At 39.2% G+C, this 15,667-nt stretch overlaps 1 protein-coding gene across 4 annotated transcripts in view; it reads left to right on the top strand.

The window, feature by feature from the left end:
- The window catches only part of COG5 (component of oligomeric golgi complex 5), a 193,519-nt gene that overhangs the window by 74,244 nt on the left and 103,608 nt on the right, over window positions 1–15,667 (top strand). For all 4 annotated transcript variants that reach the window (XM_049814169.1, XM_049814170.1, XM_049814172.1 and 1 more), the window contains one exon: window positions 9,820–9,950. In XM_049814169.1, the coding sequence (XP_049670126.1) occupies window positions 9,820–9,950 (131 nt within the window). The remainder of the gene's footprint in view (window positions 1–9,819; window positions 9,951–15,667) is intronic.

The raw sequence follows: 15,667 nt of genomic DNA, 5'->3' as shown, positions 1-15,667 counted from the left end.
CAACTTTGGATGTGTTATTTGAGTTCTATGCATGCAGTCTGGAGAGAAAGAACAAGTTTCCTCTGTAGATAGGACTGGCCATGGATGATTATTAAAGCACTACTAAATATTTTAACACAAACCATGTTCTTTAAAAAAATCAGCAACAATCATTTGGAGGAGATGAAGCTGATCCCAAGTGCGGGATGACAACCCATTCCTTCTTATTCCAGCCTGCCTGTACACCTAAAAAATTTCCCTTTGTTTTAACATGCTAGAAAAAGTTCAGTTGTTTCATACCTATGTGATCTCTTATTTTAGAGTGTTGAATTCTCAGTTTTCTTCTGAAGTAAAGCTTTAATCAGGTAGGATAATGCCCCATCATTGGAAGTGTTCAAAGCCAGGTTGGACAGGGCTTTGAGCAACCTGGTCTAGTGGCAGGTGTCCCTGCCCATGGCAGGCGGGTTGGACTAGTAGATGATCTTTAAAGACACCTTCCAACCCAAACCATTCTGTGATTCTATGATAATACAATGTAGATGACAGGTCTGTTTTACAATACAAGATAATTGTGTATGTCTAAATGAGCAGTTCAAGTTTTGCTTTCTTTGTATCATATGCTTTCCACCAGTTTGGTTTTGGTACTGTTAATCTCATTTCCCTAAAACTAAACTGGTCTTGGCATGTGATTGATACGAAAAACTAAGAAGAGTTCTGCTTTGTTTTTATTTTTAATGTCCCCCTTCGCTAGGGACATCTATCAGAAACTATACCTGGTTGTCTAATACATTCTAGTTCCTATTCTGAACTTAAGCAGCAAGAGTGCGTTAACATGCTGTCTGAGAAAGCAAACAGAAATACAGTACCACAGGCCCCACTCAGTTTCTGGCTCCAGCAGGACAGTTTTGCCTCACTTAATGTTGCTCAAACAGCTAAACCCTGAAACCTTATGTATTATGCATACGAGTAGTTAATTTTTAAGGTGGTAGAAATTGGTTAAATGAAGATCAGTTTTCATAGAAACTTAATGGCATTTTAGTGGCAGAGGGAGATTTTGTTCTCCATTGTTTCACTGAGGAAAGGAAACATTTGCAGGAATCTTGTCCTGTAGGAAAAGGAACAAAAGAGAGCAGGAGTTTTGTAAGTAATTGGTGTTTTAGTAAAATAGACTTTTCTTCCTCTTTAATAATGAATTCATAATATCTGCAGAAAAAATAAAAAATTAATCATTTAAGATTCAAAATTAATGATTTTGTAAGGTATATCTAAAATATACAGCATACTGTATATGGCACATAGTATAGAGCAATGACATTCTTATTTTGAATGCTTTGTAAGGCCCCATAATCTATGCCATTTTTATAGGAATAAATGTCTTTTTCTGAAGAGCTCACATTGTGTAAGGTGGCTGTAAGATACTGTTTCGTAGTAACTGCAGTGGAATCCCTTTCACTTGATTTAATGGCTTAATATAAGCCTTGCTTGAGCAAGTATTTCGGTGCCTGATGTGGAGTGTGGGGCAATCATTTCAGCCTATGCGGAGAATTAGTTTGATTAAAACAGAACGTGGGGAAGGGTTCTTTTTGGAGGCACCAGCTTCCAGTCTGAAGACCCACAAAGGTGCCTGCTCTTGCCATTCCCTACCTGCTCTATGCATCAATTGCATGGAAAATTTAAGTGCCTCCAAGCAGACTATTGTTCTTTAAGTTAGGGTGTTCACCTATTCCACTTAGAGAATAAAGATGTAATATAAAAATGCTAGGTTGCTTTCACTGAAGGGTGAACATTGGGTTTCTGCTGAGGTATTGGGATCTCAGGCTCTGTTCTAAGAGTGGTTTTAGTTTTATATTACCTGCATTGATAAAAACAAACACACTGACATATTCAGGCCCAGCAGCGTCGTGGGTTGTTGGTTCAGAGACAAGTGAGGCAAACAGGATCTCATCCTTCCTTTTCAGTAGCTAGTGCTGTAACTAACATTTCCATTAGGACCGTGGAAGTTTCCATGCTGGATTAGATTTGTGGCCCATTTGAATTAGTAAATTACTTTGAGGTACTTTAGAAGCAGATGGAAAAAAATTCAAATGGGTCCTCAGCAGTTCTAACGAATCAGTCCACTCTGTTTGTTTTGTGCTTGTATCTAGATGCTGCTGTAGGACCAGAGACTGAAAGTTTAATAACCCCTTTCAAAACAGAAATTGGTCATCATTACTGAATACTTCTCCCTTGTAGGAAAGATTTTATGTGCTTTTACAATATCTGTCCAGTCCCTTCTAATTTTGTGTAACAGAAATAAATATTGCAAATAACAGTTTAGGTTCAGTTTTATGAACATCTTCTACCAATGCACACGTGAGCTTCCACCAAGAGGGGAAGTTGTATCCTGCCTGTGGGTTCCTCCCCTCTTCTATGTGCTCCTGTGTGTCTGCATCATGAGTCAGATGAGAGAATGCCTTTTAGGTGAAAACTGACTCAACAGGAAAAAAACTCTCAGGAGTGCTAAAACCTGGAGGCTGGGCTGAAGTGAAAGAACAGGGAAGCAGGTTCTGGGCACAGAGGTGGAAATTAGAAAGTGCTCTGTTCAGGGCAGCCTGTGCTCAGATCAGCTTAAAGTAATAACATTGCAGTTTTACTCCATCTTGACATTCTTTATTTTTAATATGCTGTTTCTAATGGACAGTTTCAACCAATTTGTTCTGATACTTAAGTTACCTCTAGAGAAATTTTCAGTATGAGTGTTGTGCTCTATGCATCGTGATGTTTGTGCTGTAGCAGTCTTCTACGGTATTTCTTAATAAATCATGTTTTGGTAGCCTCTCATCTTCTGCATACTTAAATCCCAGCAGAACTCTTAGGTATCATTTTGTACTGTTGACTTTTGGGAATTTAAATTAGTAATTTCTTCCAAAATTGTAATTTTTCTTCATTATGGAAGAACAACAGCCTTAGGGTACAGATATCACCAACATTTTCTGCAAGTAAGACTGCAGAAGCAAAATAAAACAAATGACCCATGCAAAAGAAATAAGCCCCAAACCTTCCTCGAACAGGTAAACAAAAATCTATGATTTTATGATTCAATGACTTTATTTGGAATTTCAGGAATGGCTTCATTTCCTTTAATTCCACCCCCCGACCCCCATCTCCTGGGAAACACTTCTTAATTTGTCATTGGATTCTTGCCAGTTATGCATTGCAGGGGGAGGGGGGAGGTGCTGATCTTAGGTGTTTGCTCCTAGGGAATCTTTAGCTCTTCTAATTTCTTTTTTTTCCCCCCTCTTTATTAGTGTCACTGAGGTTACTTGTCAGAGCACAGAAGGATTTCTCTTTCGGCTCGGGTAGCCTCTTGAGTGATGCAGTCTAATCACATTGGTTTATTACTGGCTGTCCTGGTTTCCTCTTTGTTAGCGCACCTGATTGTCCTTGGTAGACTTCTGTTGATTCTCTAGTTTCTAGCAAAAGCTCAAAATCAACTCAGTCTAAATGAAGAGCACAATGCAGTTTTTGTGGAGCTCATAGGCATGCTAGTTATAGTTATCTTTTTTTCCAAAACATATTTTAATACTTACAGAAAGTTTTAATTCAGATTTTTTCATGTCTTCATTATATATTATTACAGAGCAATGTTTGAGGTCAAAAAATGAAATCACATAATAGAAAGATTCTACATTGTTGGGTCACTTAGGTTAAGAAAAGCTAACCATGTTGCTCAAAGTATTGTTTTTCTACCTAATGTATTATGTGCATATTGGATTTATCTCTTGTCTTAATAAACTCCTTTTACATAACTATCTGGGAAATGTTGGTTTAAAAAATGCATTTTTAAGCAGCGTCTCAGCCAGTAGATTAGAAAAGCTGTTCAGATTTAGTAAATCAAGAAAATTTGGAATTGTAATGACAAAATTATTTTTTCTTTAAGAAAGACAAAGTTCTAACCCTTTGTTAGACTGAGGTAGATTATAAATGTCACTGATTCCTGGGGCTCAGTGTATTCTGCCTTGCCATATAATATTCTTGTTCAAGAAGAGGATTCAGCAGGCAGTCTGTATTTTAAGTCCTGAAAAAGTAATTTCCAGCTGTGCTTTCCAAGCTTAATAAGGTGTGATAGTTAGAAGGAAAGCAATACCAACACCCTATGGGAGAGTTAAGGATTTGCCTTTATTTTTATGAACCTATATAAAGAGGTAGAATTATCAGAGGGATGAGAGGTAGCAGGATGGTGATAGGTATATAGCTCCCTCCTCTAATTTCCTCCCTGGTTGCACTGAGCAGAAGTAACTGGAGCAGCGGGCTGCGTGCCATGCTGGTTGGTGTGAGGGCAATGCCTGTTGTGGCTGCATCCAGCCCTGGCATGTGGTGTTACAAGATATTTAGGTCCTAATTCATTTAAAGCACAAGTTTTCTCAAAATTAACAATGTTATATATGTACTTTTAAAATCTGTTAAGGCAGAGATGTCAGTTATAAATACTATACTCACTAAGTTTGTTATGGTTAATATAGTATTAGTTTTACCCTAGTGCTTTAAGGTTAAAGCAGAAGGAAAGCTGACAAGTTTTAAACTGGGCCCAATCCCCAGAGTCTGTGCTAACTGGGAGATGAACCGTTGTTCTGCTTAATTCCTGAGAAGACAACACAAGTACCTTACAGCCCATGTCACCCTCACCTCTGATCATAACCATAGTATTATTGACTGGCTGTGCACGGCAAGAAACAGAATAATGATTGCACAAGTGCCTGAAGCAAAATGCTACATTTGCGCTGGTCCCTGGGTTAATAGCTGGTAGTATCTTTGTTGTATTTCATGTGACATAGTTTCTTTACTAACTAAAATTGCCCGACTGGAATGTGCAAGTTCCTCTGCAATATTTTAAATAAACTGGATCTTAAATGCACTGTGGTTCTGGCGATGATCTGGCCACCCTTGTGTCAACCGCCCTTCTGCTCAGTTTCATCTTCCTGTCTGCGATGGCAGCATCACTCTTGAGAATACACAAGTGTAGAGACTTCTAATATGTTGTCTGCTTAGATGATAAAAACTATCAAAAGGTGCATATCCTGTCTGCGTTACAGCTTCTGCTCTCCCATAGGGATGATAGGAAAGCACTTGCAGGTGTTTCTGCCGTAGACCTGCTGTCTTTATGAAAACTGTTTTTCTTTTGAAAATGGTATAGTGATTGCTAGGGCTTCCCTACTGGTTAGAATAGCAACTAAGAGCATCCCTAGCAGGATGTTTAGCCACTGAACCCACAGAAAGGCCCTCTTTTTTGAAGTCCTGCTGAAATGCATTGTCTGAAAGCATTTTTTTTAGGATTGCAGGAAATTTGGAACAAAGCTGCAGATTTTGGCAGTTTAGCAGGAGGTGGCTGCCAGTCTGAGGCACAGATGGAGGTATTTGGAGAAGCCAAAGCAGCATGGTCTTTCTGTTCCTTTCTTAAAACCATCAGAAGGATTAGATTTTTAGCACTTGAAATGGCTTAATTTAGATTTTGAGATAAAATATTAGTTCTCTTCCAGATTTTTCTGTGGATTTAGGAGGTCAGAACCATATTTTAATTTTATTTTGTTTAAACAGCCTGGGGTTGCAGAATATGATTTTATGACATAAGTGAACTCCACAACAGATCTTGTATTTGTGGGCTATGCAAGTCTTTGGTGATAGTCGCACCTTTTTAAATCTCATGTTCTCAAGAAACTACTTCAGACTTTACTATAGAAGTAGACTTAATCTGTGGGTAGTTCTTTGCACTTTTTTTCTTCTGTGCAGCTGAGAGGAAGGGGTCAAAAGTAGTCTTCACATTCAAGACACTTGCTCATTGAAGTTAGTAATTAAAGTTAGTGGGAGTTTAATATTCATTTTAGTAGGTTCATATGCAGGGCCACCTGTAGATATGCAGCTTAGTCACACCAAAAAGTTGCAGGGAAGTAATGGGTAAGCGTGGCTGCTGTAGCCCCTAGCAAAAGCAGCTTTCTAAGCATGCCTGCATATAAGGCTTCATTAATAGCCAGTGCAGCATGAGGTGTGCTGTCCTGCTGCTCGGCTTTGACTTTTCTGATCCATTTTTAAACAAATGCATATGGACAAAAGCATTTGCAGAATAGTAGACTGAAGTAGTAGTAGACTAAAGGAGACTAAAACCTATTTGACATACTGTACTGTTAAGAGAGTTGTTTTCCTTTATGTCTTACTAAGCTTTATGCAGTATTTCTCTAAACTTTTTTGTTTTGGTTTCTGATGCAGTGGTTTTCATATGCAGGTACAGGGATGTTCTTCTCTGCATAGCTTTGAAGTGAATCACTTGGAATTTTTGTGTTCAGTCGTGAACATGTGGTTGCTAAAATTAATCTGAGGCTTAAATTAGTTTATTGTGAATAAACGAAAATAATTGGCTACTAAAGTAAAAGGTTATTTAGCAATGATTTAAAAGTTCAGTTGGCTTAGTCGGAATTTAAGTCTGTGCCTTAATAAACTTACTGTGAGGACATAAAATGAAGATAACTTTTATTAGGAAGTCATAGTGGGCTGGTTATAAAGAGCAGTGGAACATTGTCTTATGAAGCAAGTATCTGATACTAGGTGAAATGCCTTGGCCATCATTTTGTTAAGTTTTATTGGTTCTTTCAAAAGAAGTAGTGGACAACCTGCTTGACTGAGCAAAATGCTGAAAAATGTGTAAATGAGAGTAGTCCTGTGTTATGTTGGAGATAAGCAGTAGTGTAAAGGTCTAGGCTACCTTGACATGGAAAATTGGGATGATTTCAATCTAGAAAGATAAAAAAGGAAGGGGGGGGGGGGGGGCGGAAGCGTTGTTTAACTTTGAAGGTTCCTCAGGTTCACTGGGTACCTTCCTAGGCTGCTTTTACATTTCTCTGTGGATCTAATCTAAGGCACCCAGACATGTTCAGAAGCATTCGTTGTATAAATTTAATCACTAGTTCCCACCTAATTTATGTTGTAATTCAGAGTTTTAAGTGGAGAGGTGTGTCTGTTCTTGGAGGAGCCTAAAGCAGTGATTGTTCTCAGGTCGTGCATGTTCCAGGAACATGGATTTCAGAGCAGTGGCCATAGTCAGTTTGATTTGCAAAAATGTGCAATAGTTATGGTTGTAATTGTGTAGTATTTGAATGATTTGAGTTCTAGCCCAGTCTAAACTGTAGGTCTTCATTAGCCTGAAGGAAGTTGAATACACAGTTCCTGCATCCCAAGTGAGTGTCACTAAGAAATCAAAGACATCTGGGAAGAGGCATCCTCCAGCCCTTCTCTCACAGATGGGTCACTAGTTAAGTCAGGAGTGCAAGATCAGGCAAAGAGTCAACAGGAGGGAACGTAGAGGTCAGGGACCTCAGTGAATGTGAAAATCTTGTTTTTACACCCTAGGTTATGTTTTAGATCTAAAATTGTCCTATGTGAAAAGCCTAAATAGTCCAAAGAGCATGCATTACAATGTCGCTCCCTTTAAAAGAAAGTGAATGTGCCTGGGTGTCATGTTTTAACCCCAGCTGGCAACTAAGCACCACACAGCCGCTCGCCCACCTCCCTCACAGTGGGATGGGGGAGAGCATCAGAAGGGTAGAAGTGAGAAAACTTGAGGGTTGAGATGAAGACAGTTTAATAGGTTGGCAATTGCATTGACAATTTTTGAGGGCCTTCTTGGAGGCTGCATAGGTAAAGCAAAAGCCACAAGCAAAGCAAAACAAGGAATTAATTCATCACTTCCCATGGGCAGGCAGGTGTTCAGCCATCTCCAGGAAAGCAGGGCTCCATCACGCCTAATGGTGACTTGGTGTTATGGGTGTGTGTGGTGTGTTTTTTTGGTAGCGGGGTAGGGGCCGCAGGGCCGGCTGCTGCTGGAAGCTGCTGGAAGCTTCCCCGGCTGGGAGCCGGACCCGGCTCTGGCCCAGGCCGAGCCCGTCAGCGACGGCGGGATCGCCTCTGGGAGAGCGGATTTCAGAGGGGGAACCTGCAGCCAGGAGGGTATTGGGATGGGAGAGGAACCCCTCTGCAGATACCGAGGGCAGTGAGGAAGGAGGGCAGGAGGGGCTGCCCCCACAGCCCGTGGGGAGACCAGGCGGCAGGCTGTGTGTCCCCAGCCCACGGAGGGCAGCAGGGGAGCAGGTGCCCACCTGCAGCCCGGGGAGAGAGGAGCCCACGCCGGAGCAGGGGGTGGATGCCCCCCAAGATGGCCGCCGCTCCCTGGGGAAGCCCGCGCTGGGGCAGCCTGGGACTGAAGGACTGCAGCCCATGGGAAGGACCCACACCGGGGAATTTTGTGAGGAACTGCAGCCCGGGGGAAGGACTCACGCTGGAGAAGTTCGTGCAGGACTGTGTCCCGTGGGAGGGACCCCACAGTGGAGCAGGGGAGGAGTGAGGAGTCCTCCCCCTGAGGAGGAAGGAGCGGGCAGAGACAAGGGGTGAGGAACCGACCCCAACCCCTGTCCCCTGTTCCCCTGCGCCGCCAGGGGGAGGAGGGAGAGAGAACCGGGAGTGGAGCTGTGCCTGGGAAACAGGGAGGGGTGGGGGAAGGTGTTTTAAGTTTTGGTTTTACTTCCTAATATCCTTGTTTTGTTTTGATTTTGTTTCTTCCCCAAGTTGAGCCTGTCTTTTGCCTGTGACCATAACCAGGGAGTGATCCCTCCCTGTCCTTATCTCGACCCACAAGCCTGCCTTTTTATTATGGTGCTTTGTTACCAGCTGGGCTGAAACCATGACACTTGGGAAGACAAATGCCATCACTCCGAACATCCCCCCTTCCTTCTTCTTCCCCTGGCTTTATACGCTGAGCATGACGTCCTATGGTCTGGAATGTCCCTCTGGTCAGTGGGGGTCAGCTGTCCTGGCTGTGTCCCCTCCCAACTCCTTGTGCCCCTCCAGCCTCCTCGCTGGTGGGGTGGGGTGAGGAGCAGAAAAGCCCTTGGCTCTGGGTAGGCAGGGCTTAGCAGTAACGAAAACATCCCTGTGTTATCAACACTGTTCCCAGCACAAATCCAAAACATGTCCCCATTCTAGCTACTGTGAAGAAAATTAACTCCATCCCAGCCAAAACCAGCACACTGGGAGAAAGGATATCACAGATTCAAACCTACTTTGATAAAGGGAGATGATGTGTGGGGTTTTCTACTTGCTGGAGTGCTCTCATTACTATGTGCCTGTTGGTGAAAGATGAAGTGACTTGGCCAAATCTACATAGGCAGTGACAAAAGTTGAGCTTGAATAGATTTTCTTGCTGCAGTTGCCAGTCCAGCCCAGTAATCTGTAGATGCCCTACTGATGGTGGTTTCCACAATGATAATAAATCTTGTGATGTTTCTGTGATTAAAAATGAAAAAAAAAAACAAACCCACCCCACCCCTCCCCCCCTGTTTTCTTTTCTGGCCATTATTCTGTGTTTGATCCCAAATATTTAGAAGTGCAATTTAAATATATGAAGTATAATTTAAATCTCTTAATGTATAATACATCTGGAATTTCAGATCTTAGAGCAAATTATGCTTATTCAGACATCTGGTTAGAGAAGTTTAATTATCTGGTTAATCCTTTGGGACAAGGAGATGAGTTCTTGCCCCTTCTTGCCCTGTGACTGAGATTCTGGAGTTCCTAGAACTCATGCTGTGCACCTCTTCCACAGTGTCTGGGTCTAGAGAAGTCCAGTGAAATATATTTGAGTAATAATCTTTCAATTTTCAGTTTTTCTGGTATAATACATTACTTTGATGTACCCTATTATCAAGTGTTGCATGCAAAAATGTCCCTTGGAACTACCATAACTTCTAAATGTTTTAGCATGTTTAAAATGTTCCATTATCCTATGTCATGCTTATCAGTGTTTTGTTGCTTTTATAGATTACCTTTCTCAAGGGATAGATCTCTCTGGAATAGAAGTAATTGAAAATGAGCTGCTTTTTATTGCAAGAGCTCGGCTTGAGGTGGAAAATCAGGCTAAAAGGTTGCTTGAGCAAGGTGTGGAGACTCAGGTAAAATACACTTTCTTTACTTCCTTTCAAAAGTGAAGAATAAAAGTACTCTCATTTCCTTTGTTTTGTGTAGCATTGTCTAATGGAGATTAAACATGAAAAAAGTTGTACGTGTGAAATTCTCACACATGACAATAGCCAAAGAAATTGATAAAACTGTCTTTGTACAATATTTGCAAGAATAAAATTTTGCAGGATCAGACCCTGAAATTTGGGAGAAAGTAAGTGCTGATATGAATAATTTAACTCTAAATACTGTGATAAAAGCTTGATGATTGGTAGGACTTTGCATTAAGCACCATGTAGTACATTTCCAATATTGCCAAGCTTTATAGATAAATCTGAAAAATGCAGTTTCTTAAAACTGTAAGAAGATTTCTACATTTTAGCTGTGCAGTAATATATTGAAACAATTTGAAAGATTTCCTGTTAAAACTTTAAAGGGCATTTTAAACTTTGAGGTAAATATTCACTGTAGGGAATATCAAAATGAATATGCATAATTACATTCATCCATACTAAATGTAATTATCTACATTTTTAATAACCTGGCTATATTTATTATTTAACTATTTGTTATATCGTTAGTGCTGTCTTCTTGCCTTTTTAAAAATACATGTTCTTTTGTCCATGTATTTTAGTATTCTTTAAAAAAAATATTATTTTAAATCCCTGTTACTACAGTAAGAGGAAAAAACTAGTACAAGTTTCTGTCAAATTTGGGTTTTAAATTAGAGAACAAAAAGGATTAGAACAAGACATTTTTATGCTGTTTGTTGCCAACAGTTAATCTTACCTGTAAGTCAATATAGCATTTGTTCATAGTATTGAAGGTTGACATGAAAATAGAACATATACAGAGTGGAATATCTCTTTATTAAATTGGCTTGGTTAGATATTTGAGGATTAAAACTTGAGGATAAACTTTTTACTTAGACCTCTGATTTCAAGTAATTTTCTGCAGTAGGAAGTCATGATTGTGGTAAATACCTTTGGCTGTTTACTGATAGCAAAATGGTAGGAAAAAATAGCCCATTTTTTATTTGATTACTATTCAAATGTTGAAATTCCTGGCTATTTGAGCATGTTGCCAAGCTGTTATTGGGCTTGTTACAAGCTATGAAGCATATGTGATGTTAAATTAAGACTGAACAAAGATAGGGCCTAAGAAAAACCAAGTGGACGTTTATTTTAAATGTAGCAAAAGTCTTTATCAGTGTGTACTCCTTCTAGTTTTTCATGTCAGATTTGACCTTCTCTGATAATTTTCTCTTCATATTAAGTACTAAAACGGAACTGACAAAGAAACCCTGGGGAAATCAATCCCACTCCACTTGAAAAATAGACAGATTTATTTGGTGTTCCAGGCTGTATCCAGGTAATCAAGAGATTATTAAAGTGTATGCCTGTTGTGCTTTAGCCAGGGGCCTGTTTCCAGCAAATGGAAGATTGTTTAGAAGAACATTATGAATGCTTAGTCATTTCAGAAGTGGGGATGTTTTCCTGAAGAGGTGTTGGGGTATGCTTCACAGGTTTGTTGTTGTGTATGATTCGTGGATTTAATGTTGGAAAAATGGTGTGCTTTAGAAAATACGCATGCAGGCATTGCCCAAGAAATCTAGAATTTGTAATATGACTAGCAGATAGTATGTCTTTGATTCTTATTATTGTAGCAGTGTGTTTTATTGACAAGCTGATTTACATTTATAGCTTCCAAGCCCTGAGATTTCCGTAAGAGAACATGGGATCTTCATCTTTTCTTCAGCATTTTGTACCACAGAATTCCTCAGATGGGCTGTCTTCCTGCTAGTATCTATTCTGGTAGCTAAGTCTGTACCTTTGAGAATAGTGTATCTGTATTTGTATTTGTCCAGGTAGTTCTTCAGGTATTTGATATTCGTATTTGCAATTGCAGTTTTAGTTTGCACCTTTGTTTTGATCTGCTGTGTAAATAATATGTAAGATCAGTTGCATATGTAACAGTAAGCTATATTTCTGTATTTCATCTAGCACTTTTCAGCAATTCCTTAAGAAGAAAGTTAGTCTTACTTCTCCATTTTACAGTATTTCAGTGTCCACCTGAGAGAGGAGCATTAAGTGGCAATACATAAAAAAAAGTAAAACTATAAGTGTCTCCTTTTAAGCAGAAGTCACTAGAATTTGCTGAATGTCTTCTCTAGAATTTAGCTTTTTTTTCAGAGATGCTGCTATAAGTTACTCTGACAAAAAGAACAGAGCTAAAAAGTTTTAAGTGACCCTTTCAACATTTTGATACATATCCTTTGTTTAGGTAAGAAACTATTTTTGTTACTTTGATTATTTATTTAATGATGTATAAATCACATGCTAATGAGCTGTGCCCAGATTCCCCCAAATAACTGCCAGCAGTAGGACATGAAAGCAGATACTTACCACTAAGTGATACATTGTCTTTTTCTGTACAGCGTAATTCACATTTTTATTGCATGTCTATCACTAGCATTTGTGTATTTCTCAGAAGAAATGAAATCTCTCTTTCCCTCTTCCTTTAGAAGTGTGGCATTAGCCATTGACTGCTTCAGAAGTGAAGGCTTCCACTCATTCATGGTGGTATCTTTAAAGCTGCCATCTGGGTATAAACTAGAAGTGTCTGTCAGCATGTCTAGACTTAACAGGCTTTCACAGAGCTGCCAACCATGCTTGTCTTCCTAATCCTTTTAGAAAGTGTAAGCCCTCTTTGCTCTTGTTGACAAAAGTAATACAAATAATACCAAACCTGATCAAGCAGGAATACCAGTGGCTCGAGCAGGTTTTTTTATTGTTGGGTATGCTTTTTACTCACTGTTAGTGTACATAGCACAGATTGATGCTCTATCGTGACCCACAGAACAGTATCAAGAAAATGGATTCAAACCCTGTTATTACTGTTTAGTCCTAAACTCCTTGCTAACTTTCCTTCACACTGTAAGCAGGTTAATGGCAGATTGTTTAGAAAAGCGGGAGAGGCTGCTTTCACAGATACATCAAGAACTTTATTGAAGTCACCATTCTAAGAGGAGACAGCAATGTTTTCTGCTTAAAAAAAAAAAGGTATCTATCCATCTTGCAACCTGAAGCATCCCCAGCATTTCTTTTGCTCACAGGATGAACCCTGGGCAGAGGAATCTAGATTTGCTCTTGATGCCACTTTACCTCTCTATTCAACAGTGGTATATTTTGTAAAGCGGATCTGAATATTAAGAAATTATTTGGAACAAGTGAAATTTGTTAAGATTATCATAGCTCAATTCCAGGTAGAACAGTTTTGTCAGACACAGTGTTGAGGCTGCCATACTTGAAGAAAACTTTCTCTGCAGCTTAGCTCACACTTCAAACCCTTTCTGCTATATATTGTCATGCTTTCCTTACAGCGTGAAGGAAAGTTAGCAAGGAGTTTAGGACTAAACAGTGGGACTTTCTTCTTACAGCCAGGGATGCCCAAACTTAGTTCCATCAGGTAACGATAAGGTTGGTAGCATTAGGGTTACAGTTATGGGTCTCCTCTGCGTAAGAAGGATGGATTTTTGCATGTATGTCCTCCTATCGGTGAAATGAGTTAGGAACTGATGCTCTTGCTTTTGACTTTACTGATAGAAACTTTAGTAATTAGGATATAGTTGGTAAGGGCTATGGTATCATTAAAGATTGATTAAAATATAAAATATCCATTTAGGTCAAACAAGACATGGTGTGAAGATGAGAGTAGAACTCAGATTTCCTTGGGTTTGTACCTTAAACACAGTTTGTCCTTCTGTGTGTTACAGTAACATTTTGTATCTCTGACCACAGATCTTAAAAATTTTCCTTCTTGGTCTCCTGGAGTGATCTATAGGTGTCTGACTAATTTTTTTTTTTAAGGAAGGTTTTGGATAAATTATGTGATGTTTGTTGCCCAGATTCCCTTATTTAAGGTGCTGGCAAATTTATTTTCCTGCATAGCATGGATCTGGAGAGTGTTAAATTCACTGATAATTCACTAAAATCGTCCTGGTGGTCATGTAGTGAAGTTTCCTGGTAGTGTTAGAGAAAGCAAAAAGTAAGTGTAAGCTTAATACCCCTTTGTCCAAATGAATGTTAAATTGTGTCTGTAGGGTTTTTTTAATACATATTTATTTTTTTTCCCAAATGAAAAGCCTTACTAATTGTAACCTCACAGAATAAAAAAGAGGGGACCCCCCCCTCCCCCCAATAAATCCTAAACTCTACTTGTGCAAGATGTTCAAATGCTGGATTTGTAAACACAGGACAAGTATGTAAACAATACAATCTGAACAAAAATGTCTCAATTAATTTCAGTGTAACATCTTTATACTGTTGTCACTTTTAGCATATTTGGGGGCATTTTGAATTTTCATTTTGTAACTCACTGAGTAGAATTTTGCCAATTGTTCTGTTTTGCATTCTTTTTCATACTGAACCTTTCTTCGAAGTTGTCTCTGCAACAAGTATAGCAATTTTTTCACATTAAAAAATTACTAACTAGATGTGTATGCATAATTGTTCTTGACTAACCCTATTTAGCACCTGAGAAAAGTGATGGAAGGATGAAGTATCTGTGTAATTAACCAGTTGTCTGGAGGTGATTATCCAGAAGTTGCCCAATTTATCTCAGTTCAGGGTTCCCTAAGTTAGGTGGTTATGTAGTACATCTTGCAGTGTTATGGCAAAATTGGTGAAATTAATCGGAAATCTTTCATAGACCAGCATTTAATCTCCTGTCAAGGATCTCTAACAATAGGTCTTCTTTGTTATCCCCAAGGGATTGGAGGGGAAAGTATGCACATAATTGACCATTTTTCCAGACATGATCATCAAGAAGTTGCATAATTTATTTCATTTCAGGGTCCTCTGACCTGAATGCTTATGTAGTACAACTTGCACTGTTATGGCAAGATTGGTGAAATTAATTTTAAATCCTTCATAGGGCAGCATTTAATCCAATGTCAAGGATCTTAAACAATACATGCTCTTTATTAGTCTGTGGCAGGATTTTCCAGTCGTGCAAATACACTTGGAGGTGTTTGAGATACTCAGATACAAGGAATGGCTGGCGTTGGGTCCTGTTTTTTATATTTTTTGGTGACACTTGCAAAAATGTGATAATGTTGCATTCTTGAGTTCTAATTATTACTGCTAAAGGCATGGATGGCCCTTGCAGCACTACTGTGTGGGCAAGGTCCTGTGATCTTGAGTTTCTCGTTTTCAATCTTGTGTACTTTAGCAAGAGTATATGTTTCACTGAAACATCCTTTTTGCTAGATTAGTTTATGATATGTTAACACTTTGATTTAAATCAAAGCATGCTTATTAGTTTTTGCTAGTTTAGTGTCATCTTCAGATTTGAATGCTTTATAGTAAAATGGGCTGTGCAAGTGTATGAATGTGCTGTCTGAAGTTGTGGGCTCTGTGGAGAAGTGTTTGGCTGTAGAACAAAGTCTAATGTCATAGGAGAATGTCACTTCGTGTATTCCAACTCCATAGTTGGTAGAGTGGGCCTCTTAATGTTTATCTTTAGTTCATTTAGCTTAGGATGTGTTATGTTGCCTACACTCATGCATTGCACTAGTCAAAAGAAAAAATTCAACTTCCAGATGTTTTTGCCTGCCCTTTGCTGCTTTTACATTTTTTGACATTTTACTGCATATGTACACATAATTACAAAATTATCATTATAATGGCAAATAAAGTAGAAAAATATG

The sequence above is a fragment of the Accipiter gentilis genome, chromosome 11, assembly GCF_929443795.1.
Source record: "Accipiter gentilis chromosome 11, bAccGen1.1, whole genome shotgun sequence".
In the NCBI taxonomy this organism is placed as follows: domain Eukaryota; kingdom Metazoa; phylum Chordata; class Aves; order Accipitriformes; family Accipitridae; genus Astur; species Astur gentilis.
Note: the sequence above shows the minus strand (reverse complement) of the source record. Positions and strands in the feature narration are given on the sequence as shown.